General features: G+C 44.8%; 2 protein-coding genes across 2 annotated transcripts in view; one reads left to right on the top strand and one right to left on the bottom strand.

Annotated features, from left to right (window-relative positions):
• LOC111862912 overlaps positions 1–13819 on the top strand; it is a 41940-nt gene extending 28121 nt beyond the window's left edge. The window contains exons 2-5 of the mRNA XM_023848757.2: positions 7371–7489; positions 10041–10235; positions 11966–12171; positions 13509–13819. Coding sequence (XP_023704525.1) covers positions 7396–7489; positions 10041–10235; positions 11966–12171; positions 13509–13667 — 654 coding nt within the window. The 5' untranslated portion in view covers positions 7371–7395 and the 3' untranslated portion in view covers positions 13668–13819. The remainder of the gene's footprint in view (positions 1–7370; positions 7490–10040; positions 10236–11965; positions 12172–13508) is intronic.
• LOC117282198 overlaps positions 1–14373 on the bottom strand; it is a 127033-nt gene that overhangs the window by 106954 nt on the left and 5706 nt on the right. The window lies entirely within an intron of this gene.

The following is a 14373-nucleotide window of genomic DNA, read 5'->3' as shown; positions in this document are numbered from 1 at the left end:
AGCACTGGATTCCCTTTTCGTCGCCTCCTACGACTATCAGACTATGGTGGAGGCATTCGACCCCACTAACTCGTTTGTCCTAATTGTCTTCCTTATAACTCCTTTACACGCACCGAGTAGAAAACAGCGTTTCCAACAGTACCCCTATTGGTTCATGGGTATCCGTTGCTGCGGTAATCTGTATACCGAGTCATTACCCAAAAACGGCTCACTCGTAGGTGTGTTTTCGTTGCGATTTCAGTGGCACGTCCTGTTGTAACCATTCTGCCTTAAAGGAAATCTAGACAAGCCACTCGAAACGTATGGCATTTGTGGGGGAAGTTGTTTGTGCAGCTGCGTGTCGAGAACATGTCCGTTACCTGATTATGAAGTCTGGTGTCGTTATCTGTCTCCATATGAATGTCAAGGGCACGCGCGTTCTGCCATTCCAATGCTGAGCCAATTCACGTGGCGTTGGCCCATGCCTGTCCTTGACACTGGCCGGCAAAGTAGGCCAAAAAGAAAACACGCCGAACCGAATGGCCCTTTCTCGTCTTTATGGCTCAGGATTCCAGGCGAACTAAACTTTTGCTGTTGCTTCAAGGGTTGGGTCCTCAAGGTGTGTCTTGAACTGAATTCATCTTTCCTGCTAAACTTGGGTGTCTCTGTATCAGAGGGAGAGTCAGTAAATGGGTCACAAATGGAAGTAAAACAGCTGTAATGGACGCAATAGGTTTTCTGTGTGTATCACTACGTAGCAGCATAGTTTCACGACAATCAAGATATCAGAAGTGCATGCGCAAGTTTAAGGCTGGGTTCAGTAGTCAAAATGGCGACTAACTTGAGGAGTATGCTACCGAAGAGCAGCGTCCTCTTGTGCGTATCTTATGGCAATGCAAAGAATATTAATAAAAAATACTTTCCTATTTATGATGGGAAGTGTTTGCTGCGTAAAGCGGTTCACGACATGGTCGAGAAATTCTCTCAAGGACGTCCGAGAATCACAGATTATGCCCGACCTGGTGCGGAAGTGGCTGAGAGAACAGTCAAAAGATTTCTGTGCTGCGGGTTTCGACTCACTGGTAAAGCGATGGGACAAATGTATCAGTGTTGGTGGAGGATATGTCGAGAATCTAACGCTCTTTTCCAGGTTCGAATATCATATATTTCACGTTTTATATCCAGTTGTGGCCTGTTTACTGACTCTCCCTCGTATTTTTGTCATCTGGATCTCTACTTCGTCTGTCTGGTAACCAGTCTTAACCCAGTATGTTTTTGTTACTTACTGAAGAACGCTGTATCTTCTTCTGTGGGCTACTCTGCGGCACTCTCAGTGGCCAGGCTCATATAACGCAGAGGGGTAAGCCGATATATAAAGGATAAACTGGAGTGGATTTGACTGTGAGCGGCCATGGTCTTCAAGAATACAGTGTGCTCATATATTATGCGAGGATGCGTTCATGAAGACCTTGCATAATTAAAGACAAGTTTTCTCATAGGAATAATAATAAGGTCACGTATTTAGGAGAGTGTGACTATAGACGGGGTATGTATTGCAGAATGGATTTATTACCACTTATACACACGACTCTTAGCTACAATTTTCAGATCACTGACAGACACAGACTAGTGTCCTCAATCTTCACTAGTCTCATCCTAGCAACGGATTTATACCAATCTGACTGTAACTGCAGCACACATGAAGTCTTCGCTCAGCCGCACTCTTGCAACTAAACCAACTCGTTGCCAAGTTTTCCCGAACGTCTTCAACTGCTATCTCAGGAGACTCCCTCAGTTACTATTCCTCAGCCACACACTCCAAGTGTTCCGATCACACATAAAGTCTTCACAGGTCGACTTAACTGCGCGTATAACAGTCTCACTGAGTCACACACTCCAAGTGTTACACGTGAATGTAGCCTTCCGATCACACACAAAGCCTTCCCAGGCAGACTTCTTCTTTTACGCCGAACTATCCGTGGCTGTCATCTGCCGAAAACTCCGAAGTGAACTCGTAGCGCCGTTCGTCTTTAAGATAACTTCTTTGCACGGACCCCACGAAAAATGTCGTCTCCCATTGTTGCGGATGCGTGTTTACAGCTGCGTTGCCTGGCAACAGACTTCCTACAGTTCCTTGTTTTTTCTCGGAGCGGACAGAATAGAAAACAGTTTTCCTTCTATTTTCGCCCCTATTCGTGTTTACAAAGCTGTTGCCTGGAAACGCGTTGATGAAATCCGTTAAAGTATTCTTCCGTCTAAAGTGGGTAAAGTGAGTTTACTTCAAAATGTGTACCAAAATATTTCGAACCAGAAATTTTAAACACAGAAATTAAGTTACTGGCAGACAAACGCAACTTTCGAAGTACGATTCGATTCATCTCAAATGTCGATTATAGAACGCAGACGTCCAGACGTTAGCAGACCTGGTTTGAGTGTTCGAATCTCTGCCCTAATACCAGGCTGTTCCAGGTTTAGCTCAGTCCACCAACAAAATGCTGAAATACCTTAAAATAGGCCATGACATCCTTAAAAATCCCTTCCAATTTATTGTTCACAATTACGTTGTCATTTAGCCTCGTGTAAACTATGAAGGAGAAAAGGTGTCGCTAAACAACACTGCCCTCAATGTGCGCCAAGATAAACAGACGCCTCAATCGGCAATGCAGCCTTCAAAATCCCGTAACATGATGGCGGTGCCCGCATTGCTAGAATCATTAACTGTGTATGACGTGAACCGACTCGCCATTTGCGAAACGAAGTGGAATTTCCACAGCCTCTTTCTGGAGACACATTCAAAGGTTAACAACCGTGAAATATATACACAGAACAGAACTGCAAAGCTTCGGTGAAAGAAAACAATGTATTTTACGCACATATTTGGTTCGTTCTTCTCTGCAACTCCTGTTCCAAGAATTTTCTGCTCCAGTAAATGTTTGACGAGTTACATTCCAGAAATGCACAGAAACGCATGCAGAATCTCCATGTGAAGTGTCCGTTACTGTTGTTCAATTTGAAAATAACACGGAAAAACTGACACTCCCGGTTATCAAATTTCATGCAGAGAGGTTCAGTGGTTTCAAGTAGCTACAGGATAGACGAGAGCACTTAACAAGGCGCAGCCAGACACGGGGGCACTGAAACATGCCGCCAACAGGACCCAAACATGCTAACTACGATCTTGTGAATATATCCTGGTGATTCATCAGATACTGGTGATCAGGTGAAAGAGGCATGCATTTCCAACCGTAAATAGGAAATATTTCTTTATGAATATCCTTCGCACTGAGTCTTTTTGCCCACAAAAACGCATAAGAGAACGCTGTTCTTCGGTAGCATACTCCTCAAGCATGGTTACCATTTTGACTACTAAAACCAGCTGCTGAAAACGTGTACGAATATGCGAGTCTATTACCTAGCCTGTCGTGAATCTGGACTGTGCTGCCACCTAGAAATTTACACAGAAAACCTATTTCGTCAATTAAAGCTGTTTTACTTCCATTTGTGTCCTGTCTACTGATTCTCCCTCGTAGATGAGCGAATATTAGCTTCTCAATAAGGACGCTGCTCCATAGATCAGAGCTCACAAATTATATCGACTGGGTTATCCAATGATCTAAGGAATCTCGTTATGTTCGGTTTCCGTGTTTCCGTCCTTTTAGCAACTACCAAGCTTCATATAATAATCTTGTATGTTGTTCTGCATTTTATCACCGTTCCTCTCTACCTCATTTTATTCAATCTTCCGCATACCAGAGACCTGCAGTCACTGTTGAGTCCTGCGCAGAGGCGTCATTATGTTTGGAACCATTCCGTTTCGATACCTCAGGCGAAATAACAGCAACACGCAACACGACCCAGTCATTTCACATGACGTGCCTGGGAGGCAAACTGGCTTGCATTTCTAACTCTGTACTTATACTTACACAATAACACAGAATTGAACGCATTTCCGCATGTTTTTAGCGCATTCAAATCACCTTTGCGCATGCCCCTTGAAACGGAGGGACAAGCTAAGCATCTTCCCCTACCCCTTTTGGAATTTTGAAGAAGAAACAGAAAAAAGGAAAGAAATATAGCGTGGCGTATAGAGCCGTTGCTATGCAATGACAGCGAGGTGGGCGGATATGCAAGACCTATTTTGGGCCAACGGCTCGGTAAACACGTTGCTGGGCAGCAAATTCTTAATAATGCAACAGTTGGACTAAAACAATAGAAGAGCTGTGTTTACTGCGTAGTCCGTGCCGAGATGATATATACGTAAGTAAGGGACAGGGTCTGTACGGGAGTATGTGAAAACAACTTGAGCTGGAGGCAAGGGAATAGCCATTTTTGGAGCCGTTATCAGGAAACGTCTAGTAACAGACTGAGAACACTAGAATGTGTGCTCTAGTGAACTGTAAAGTGTGGATATAGCGATAGTGTTATAATTATTTGTAGTTACGACTTCTACGTGGTCAATAAATCGAGTCAACAATCCAAACCCCTTCTATAGTCACTCCTACACGTGACAATACTATTGTACTATCGCTAAATATTAAACTTAGAAAAAGGAGGAAATTTAATTCTTCAATTCTGAATACCGGGGCCACGTTTCTCAAACTGTAGGTCTCGACAGGCCAGGGGATAACTACCTGCCCTTTGTGCTGGAGGAGCCAAGATTTATTCAAAATGTAACAGTATCCACGCACAGCTTTGGCAAATCAGAATTGTTTTCATGTAGGTGCTTTCTGAACATGCAGATTCAGCCGAAAAATCATGAAATATCTCTCGTCACTTCACAGGAACATTTCATAGCTTCCTGTGAGTGTAAACAGGTTGTAGAACTACTCGTGTTCGGGTTCCTACTGCCACCATACAGTCTGACAGGGATCTCCAGACTACACGGCGTCATATTCCAGAGGACAGTAACTTAGTGTTAAAGAAGTTATGAACCATAACGGGATGAAGTTACTTGGCGGCGGTCGCTCGGTCGGTATAGTTCGCTTGCGGACTACAGGCCACGGAGTTCTTTTTGGGATGAAGCTACACAATTTCGCGGTGTGACGCCGTGAGATCGGTACGAAAAGTTGCGGGCTTCTTGCTCGATTTGTTACAACGGATTTCCATACACGGACTCTATAATGGAGAACTGTGGAACAAGGGCCTATATGTAATTTCCTGTGGTGAAATTTTAGTGTCTAACAAAGAAATACACTCAGAGTTTTTTAGTTTCCGGTCTTTGTCCATCGTCAGGCATTTTAGAAACTAGGAAACACAACGTTTCGGAAATTGGATCTGTTTCCTTCCTCAGGTGAGGGGAGACACCAACTCTATCGGGTCCCTTAGAAAGAGCTAACCTCAATCACTGGACAACCAATGTCAGGGTCAGAGTTATTTTGCGACTGGCAATTTGCCGCCAATCAGTTTGTCCTGGTGACAAGACCCTTGAGACTCACGACCAGTATTCTTTTTCAACTGAATACTTGCTTTCATAGTCCTTATATAATATCCTCTCTGACGAGAGGATGGGCCTGTAGTTTAAAATTGCGGCTGGCCCTCACCAACACAGTCACTCTTAGGTCCGAGTCCCGCGAGACTCGTGACCACATTTTATTGTGTCTTGTTCGAGACTCCCCCAGCCTGGCGGGCCAGGTCCCCGTATTTATATCTTCCAGGAACAGGGTGGCCTAGTTATACCCCCAGGCACTGAGTTCCCGTTTCGTCGCCTCCCACGACTCGCAGGGCTACGGTGGAAGTATTCGACCACGTCAAGTCAAAATCAGAGCCACTCTACGACTTGCAGTTTACTGCCAATCAGTTCGTCTTGGCGCCAAGCCCCTCGAGACCTACGACCAGAGAATTTTTCTTTCAACTGGGCTTTTGCAGTAATAGTCCTTATGGGACATTCTCTCTCACGAGAAGATTGGTGTGTCTCTTATTAATATGCTTGGCTTTTGGTCAAGTGCATATTTCGCACATGTACTATGTTATTCATTCGCCCCTGCCTCCACACAGGAGGTATTTAAATACATGAGGGCAGTCCATATCGAAGGGAGATAACAGGAAGGTATGAGAAAATGCAGAAAACATTGTGATGAAGCACGCACATTCTTGGAACAAAGGGAGGTATAAATTTATGCTACGCACCCAACCAACAAACCAAGTACATGAACACCAACGCATAGAATTAAATGAAGGATTTGTGAAAACATATACGTATAATGCCTAGTGCTAGCGCCAACTGTGAAGTAAAACCTGAACACTGAAGAAGAAAACCTTATAAAAACCCACGGAGGAACAGGAGCAGTTTCCGAAGTGTTGTTTTCTAGTTTTATAATACCGGACGTTTGGTAAAGCGCGAAAACCCAGTAACTCTGAGTGTTATACGCCGTCGTTAGAACCCTCTGGAAAACAAAGAACTGCGCTCTAACACGAAACTGGGTACCTTTACCTCCTACGAGTGTTTCCCCGTTAAGTTTGGCCAAGCAGCCCTTTCATACTAGAAATGTTTTATTTACTGAATCTTTCTATACATTTTGGATGAACTTCGCAGGCCTTACGCAATAGAGTATTTCTCGCTTATTCTTCCCTGAATTGACAGATTCTACTGTCAGAACACCCAGGCTAGTATGCACTGCCTAGGCGCTGGATAACATCCACGCAAGAAACTGATGTATCACGCCGTCGGCCTTCTCTGAGATTTCTCTCTCTCTCTCTCTCTCATTCCTCGAAACTTAAGTGATTCACTTGCACTGGGTCTCTGCCCACAGAAGCGCCTCCATCTCCATGGAGATATACCATAAGCATATATTCCCAGAGCATGGAGCGTTTGTGTAGAGGTATTACACTAGTATTCAAAGCGTTCTCGACAGAGGAATCGGCTATCATGAGTGCGGGTTTCCGTAGTTTTACCCTGTCCCTCCAAGAAAATCTCTCGATTACGTCACTATTGCTTCCTTTAAAAAATTCCTTCAAGTTGGCCATTCAACAGACATCCTAATATTCGACACAATACATTCAAGGTACAGACAGCATAAGGGTTCAGACACTATGCTACAAGCCGGAAGGTAGCGGGTTCGATTCCCGATGACGGCACCTGATTCTTCAGTTGACATAATCCTTCCAAGCGCACTAGCCTCTAACAGAAATGAGTACCAGGAATCCTCCTGAGGTAAAGGGCGGCCGGCTCATAAGGCTGACAACCTCACCGCCATCTGTGAACCGACTGTCCAGAAAATGTGGGAGCCTCGACATCTCACAACCCTAGGGGCCTCTACGGCTTGTTACGGGGGGGGGGAGTTTTACCTTTTCTTACAAACAACGTCATAAAGTGATCGAAGCAGGGAACTGATCCCATGCCCTCCGGTTAAAATTCATCAAGTATTTACAATGTTTCTGTATGTTTGTTGCAGGAGGAGATTTCGCACCACCGCCATCATGCTTCGACAGTTGACGCTCCTCCTGTTAGGGGCCACGATGGTCTTGTCTCAACGCCGGCTCGCACTGCCAGATCCCCGCAGCTGTGCCAACAGTAAGTACAGCTTCCGTTCAGGATGCTCCAAGTCTACAAAATACGGGTATTCTCAGCTTCTCCTGACCCAGGGTTTCTGAGCAACTGCACAGAGACCAAGGCCGCAAATCCTATCACGGCTGCCGCAGTAAGTGTTACGGCGCCTTGGAGTATGCAACACGCGCATCACCTCTCTGACTCCGAAGTTGGATAGCATGATGGAATGCTCCGTCGAAGCAGCAGAGGCGTACTTGAAGAAGGCCGTATCGACGAATCAGAGACTGGGTAGGAATGGCTACCGGTCCACCCGCTGACTTACAGAGTTCACAGGCACGGAGTCCACCATGGAGGGAGCTACACCTCACATGCGACCAGACAAGAATTGACAAAAGTCCAAATGAGGGGTGGATCCAGTGAAACGGTTGCATAGCATCCGTGATTACACACGTCAACATCTGAAGTGGCCAGCGGCAGGATGACCTTCCTGTCAACCCTCTTGGATTCCAGGGAGGAGAACATGTCTGGTTGTATCTCGCGACCCGTACCAGAGGGAAGTCGCCGGAGTTATGGTCATCCTTGAAATGGCCTTACAAGTTTCTAGCCCGCTTCAACGATGTAGTCTAGAGAATCCAGAGTAATCCCAGAGTAAAGATGAAGATGTGCACTTGGGCAGGCTGGGATCGCATGTAAGCATTACTCGGGACGAGGAGCCTTAAGGCGGGAGTGGTGTTGCGCGGACACTCGCGCATCGCTGTCGAAGTTTCCAGATGTCATCTTCTCCCCGGTTCTTCTAGAAAGGCGAAGCACAGGACCGTCCTATGAATAGTGACCGGAAGGCAGTACGCGCCAACAAAGGCAAGAAAACAGTACAGTGGTGTTCATTGAAAGGGTAACTAAAACAATATAGCGTGAAGATTGTTACAAGCAATTAATAACAGCCCAAAGAAAGATGAACGCTGTAGTACATCGATAAACATCACAAATTACAATACTCTATAGTCACATCCGCGAAATTCTGGACTCTGCATGCATGCATGCATGCATGTATTCATTCCCCAAATCCAAAATTTGCCAGACGTCAGTCGGCCATAGAATAAGTCATAAAGATACAACACATGAAATGAACGCGAAATACTACATGATTATGGAATAATTATATAAAATAGAGGCCTTACCATATGTTATGGATCGTTTCTACATATTAAGTATTCTTGAACAGAGTAAAAGGTGTGCCCATTTACGATATATTTTAATGTAATTTTATATTATGACAATCGCTTCTGTGGTCTAGTGGTCAGAGTTCTTGGCTACAGATCCAGAGATTCCCGGGGCTACCAGCTTTTTTCTGAGTAGTAGTGTGTCTGGAACGGGGCCCACTCAGCCTCGTGATGATAACTGAGGAGCAATTTCAAGGAAATAGCGGCTCCGGTCCAGAAAACCGAAATTAACGGCCGTGGGGATTCGTTGCGCTGACCATGCGACACCCTCTATCCGCAAAAGTTGGCACTAACTTCGCCGACAAGCGGCGGTCCCTCGGTCGGTATAGTTCGCTTGCGGACTGAAATCACGGAGTTTTTCTTTATATTATGACCATTGACTCATGTTATGTTATTATAGGGTAAGTTATTAAGCATTTTGGTACCGGCGCTAGCATAAAATAGAGCAGGATAACTCAGGCGATACAGCGACGAGCCACAGGCTGGGCGACCGGGGAACTGGTGTTCAATTCCCGGAAGGAGCAACAGATTTCTCTCTTCTCCACAGAGCGACCATCGATTCTGAGGCGAACACAATCTCCTATTTAACGGGCATCTGGAGCTCTTACTCTGGCGTAAAGCAGCAGAGGCATCAAGCTGACTGCTCATTCACATCTAATGCTGAGGTCAACAATGGTGGAGGTACACTTCCACTGTCCCATGTCTTCATGGCTCAGTGACGTCAGCATTTAGCTTGTCAGCATAAAATACTGGAAATGAGTAAATCTGACAATTGGCCTGTGCTGTTTTCAATTTATTTCTTAAGAACCGATTAATGAAGTTGGGGCAGGTGGTGGAGCGAGAGCCCTCATACCTCTTCATCCACGAGAAATCCCACATGGCATAACATGGGATCGAGCCTGAGCAACCGTAGCGGGAAGCTAACGCCTGAGCTCTGATATGAACGCTCTTACTACTTGTACGTGTATTTACACAATGTATCAATTGATTTGTTTGAAAATCGTCCTCTCGTGTTCCATTCCCGATGAGGTCACCGGATTTTTCAAATTGACCTAATCCTTCAAGCCACACTCAACCTCTAACAGAAATGAGTACCAGGAATCTTCCTGGGAGGTAGTGGGCGGCCGGCGCTTAAGGCTGACCTCACCTCCATTTGTGAGCCGATTGTCTAGAAAATGTGGGAACCTCGACGTCTCACAACCCTATTGAACTCCACGGCCTGTTATAGGGATAGCTTTACCTTACATTTAACTGGTTTTCCTGATCAATTCAATGCAGTCCCAGTATTCTTGCGATAAGAACTGACTGCCTATAGATGTACTTAGAATATAGGCTAGGGTGATTTCTGTTTGCAGGGGTCCGGCATTCGACTTACAGAGATGCTCGAGGAGTAGCACATGCTTACTTCTTCAGTTGGGAACACGGACCAACCCGCAGTTTGGAAGTGGACTGGCTTGACGCTAGAAACATATGCAGACGTCACTGCATGGACGCCGTCTCCTTGGAAACTCCGCAGGAGAACGAGTTTATCAAGCAAAGGATTGCCAGAGGTGACGCAACAAACAGTCCATTTGTTCCTCCGCCACGGGCGACTTAGAGAATGTCAACGCTTTTGTGTGCTAACGGGGGGACTACTGACAAGTGAATTTTGATACATGCTAAGTAGACTCGACCCTTTAGAGTAAGATTCTAATAAATCGAAAGAGGACTCGAATCCTTAAGTCTGCATGCTCTTGTGAGACATACAGACCTCAAGAGATACAGCAGATATATCTGTGGGACATATATCATCCAACACATTCGACTGTTGCAGGTTTTAGTTTCTTTGAAAGCGAAATCAAAATGAAGAGTCGGAAGTCGGTCGGACCCACATCGCGTAGGTTCGCTTCTTGGTGGCACAGCCTGAGAAACTCACTGTGTTTCTAAAGGCCTGATCATAAATGCCACTATGACATTTCAAAACAAGTTTAATAACCCTCGTTTACTATTAAAAGCTGTATTGCCTACTTTCCGATTATTACCGCTGATGAAACGAGCACTAACTAATAGCACTCGACAAACGGCCATGTACACTCTTCAGGGATTTCTCTCTGCGTATTCATTTGATAAGATTCATGTAAACCAAGGCTTAATCCGATATCAAAAGAAGGCTGTTATTAATACTTCAAACTGACACATTTTCCTGGGTTGCCTCATGTTTTATGCGGCTACAGACGAGGTATGGATTGGTGAATGGATTTACTGACCAGTTATACACACCACTCGGAACTACACACTTTAAAAATCACCACAGCACCCGCTGAGCCTTTTCCAGCCTGCAGTGTCTTCAACTGCCGTTCCTTGGCAACGGCATTTAATAGTAGATATCGTTCAGCTTCACGCGCTCAGATTCTATCTTCACAGCCTCCCATGCAGAACTCAGCTCTCAACTAACAACTCTCGTCCTGGAGTCCATTTCACGACCAAACTCCTAGTCTTCTATTCACAAGCTGACTTTGAACTAGCAACTCACTCATTCAGAGTCAGAGTGACTTTACGACTGGCAGTTTACAGCCAATCAATTCGTCTTGGTAACAAGCCGTTTGAGACTCATGACAAGCATTTTTTCAACTGAACACTTCCTTTCATAGTCTTTATGTAATATCCTCTCTGGCGAGAGAATAGATGTGTCGTTTAAATTGCTGTTGGCCTTCGCGAGCGCAGTCATTCTCAGGTCTGAGTCCCACGGGACTCATAACTACATTTTACTGTCTCAGATTCCCCCAACCTGGAGTGCCAAGTCCCCATATTTGTATCCTCCAGGAACAGGGTGCCCCAGTTATACCCCCAGGCACGGGGTTTCCTTTTCGTTGCCTCCTGAGACTCGCAGGGCTACGGTGGGGGTATTCGACCCTGCCTCCACACAGGCTACAAGTCACTCATTGCTCTGTCCTGGTTATAATTTCTCGGCGCGGACCACACAGAAAACACCATTCTTCTATTGTTGCGTGCATATCCGTTGCACCGGGAGCGTGTGTACCGAGTAGTAGCCTAGAGACGGTCGCTGTTTGTTCGCCTTATCTCGCGGAACGGTTGTACACGCTACAATACAAATTTCTGTGAGTCACACTTCTCCTACAGTGAGGATGCAACCAGTGTCCCTGTACTTCTTGCCACAGGGATCACTTCCGTGCAACCCAGCAGTCAGCTTCAAAGGCGTGGACTGCACTCGTCTCTAAATTATCTCAAAATTACATTAAGCTTTTAGTTCTTCCTGAGTACATAAAATCTTCAATTGCAGGTAATGTGCGTTATATCTGGACGTCTGGGCGCAAATGCAACTTCAATGGATGCAACCGTCCTGACCTCCAGCCTCCAAATGTGAATGGTTGGTTCTGGTCTGGCTCGGGAGCCAAGATCGGACCCACGACCCAGCGCAACTCTGGTGACTGGAGCCACACGGGTGGATTCGGCCAACCTCAGCCAGACAACCGCGAGGCTCCCCAGGTAAAACAACAGCAACAGCAAATTCTTTTAGCAGAGTAATCCAGTTCTCTTAGTCTTCAGCAACTTCGTCCCACCGGCCATTTTGTCAAACAGCCGTAGTCCTGTCACTACCTGTCACTAAAAAACGGCTAATTATTTCAAGAAGTATTTTTATAGCTATGTGGACATGAAAATGTCTCTGTACACTCCTACCTCAAACTAATAATTCCCCAGTTTATACCCCACGAAACTGACACCTGTCAGACTTTCGCTCAGCCTTTTAGGACTTGTGAATGGAAACTCGAAATTCGGACCTTGGAAAGCTTCTTCAGAAAAGTTCCAAGACCCCAGTGACCACTGTAAATGCGCCCTCTGCTAAGACGAGCTCCTCCCAAAATTTGCCAAAATCTGAGCTCTCCATTCTGAATTCGATGTGGAGCTTCCGGCAACGAACACTGAGAGAATGTTTCTTTATTTATAAACTGTGTAAAGGTTCAGAGAGCTCGAATCATAGATCTTGACGATCCACGGCAAAGTAGTAATTAACTTATTTTTACAGTTCTTCAAACTCCTCTTTTTGATGCCCCTCTGTTCATTTTATCATAAAAGTAATAGAACTGAACAGTAAACCTCGTTAATCCGGAGTAATTGGCTGTTATCCGTATTGAGTGAAGTAAAAGTAGCCCTAAAAGACAAAAGCAGAACAAAAATGCATTGAAAATTTAATGATAAGTGATGATTTAATGATAATGACAAGATAATGATGGCTTATTGTAAATGCTCTGATAGCTAGAATCATAAATCTTGACAACCCATAGCAAAATATTAGTTAGCTTGCTTATTTTTATAGTTTTTAATACGGCACTATTTGATGCCCGTTACTTGATTTCTTGATTTTAATACAAAGTTATGGCTGGAAACACTGAACAAAATTAACATTAAGACGGGACAGGACGATATTGGAAGGTAGCATCATAATGAAACTTATTGAAATACCGAAACCTCAGTCAAGGTAGTCTGTATCCTACCCAAGAGTCAAATTGAGTAGAGCTCGATTACTATGTGATGACACAAACCTGCGCGAAAGAGGGGAATGAAGGGGGAACAGAAGAGTGGAATGAGTAAGTCCGTCACTAGCTACTCTAACGCAGAACCGAGCTGTCTACCCATCTTACCTGCTGTAGGAGCATACGGACTCGTCAGTTGAACCCGTACACATGAAAACTGTCTTCTGCCATCACATTGTAATCGAGCTTTATCTCCCGAATACAAGTGCAGAGCCTTATCTCTAGACCAACCTGTTCAGGCTAGAAATTACTGATCTTATATTAGAGAGACCTTGTATGTATGTTGTGTAGGGCAACGATGAGTCCTGTCTGTCCATTCTGAACAACTTCTACAACGACGGCATCAAATGGCACGATGTGGCCTGCCACCACCTGAAACCGTTCGTCTGTGAGGACAGTGACGAGCTGCTTAACTTCGTACGCTCCCGCAACCCAGGCGTCCGTCTCTAGGTTGTGACACTAACAAACCAACCCCAGCGGGCTTGCAGACCTGGCCCCTTTCTCCCGTTAGATCCCGTCCACTGTGAATATCCCTATACATCCTTACAAATACACAAGCTTTGTATTTTATAATTTAATGACTAAATAAATATTTTAATATTTAAACCTCACATATGAGGTGTCTTTATTCAGTACTTATACGTTAACAGGTGAGCTAAGTAACTTCAAAACAAAACCCAAAACCTGGCCTTAAAAAAGTTTTTAAATATTTATTAAAGAAACAAAACCATGGACATAACATTTTCGAAATGGAACCAAAGGCCGAACCCATGCTTACATTTTGAAAATCTCTGGCTTTTGGTTTTGTTTTTACAAAAATAGTAAATCTAGGACTGTCGACGTTAACATGGAGAAAACATGACAGTAAATTTACATGGGTCGGGCGCTTACTAAAGTTCTTTATTTAAGTCATTCCCTATTATACAAAAGGCTAACACTTGCTATTCAGTCATTATGTTCGTTAACAGTTCGCAGTAGTTACGAAGAGGAGCGAAAGATGATAGTAATATAAGCAGCGAAATTCTGGGCCTACTCTACCTATGCCACGACAGTTCGTGTGTGCATGTAAAAAGCAGCACAGGTTAGTGCGTGTTGGTAACTGCCAAATTTCGTACCTCCCTGAACGTCAAGTGGTAAGCAACTTATCTGGCTGCCC

This window comes from Cryptotermes secundus, unplaced genomic scaffold, assembly GCF_002891405.2.
Source record: "Cryptotermes secundus unplaced genomic scaffold, Csec_1.0 scaffold582, whole genome shotgun sequence".
NCBI lineage: Eukaryota > Metazoa > Arthropoda > Insecta > Blattodea > Kalotermitidae > Cryptotermes > Cryptotermes secundus.
Note: the sequence above shows the minus strand (reverse complement) of the source record. Positions and strands in the feature narration are given on the sequence as shown.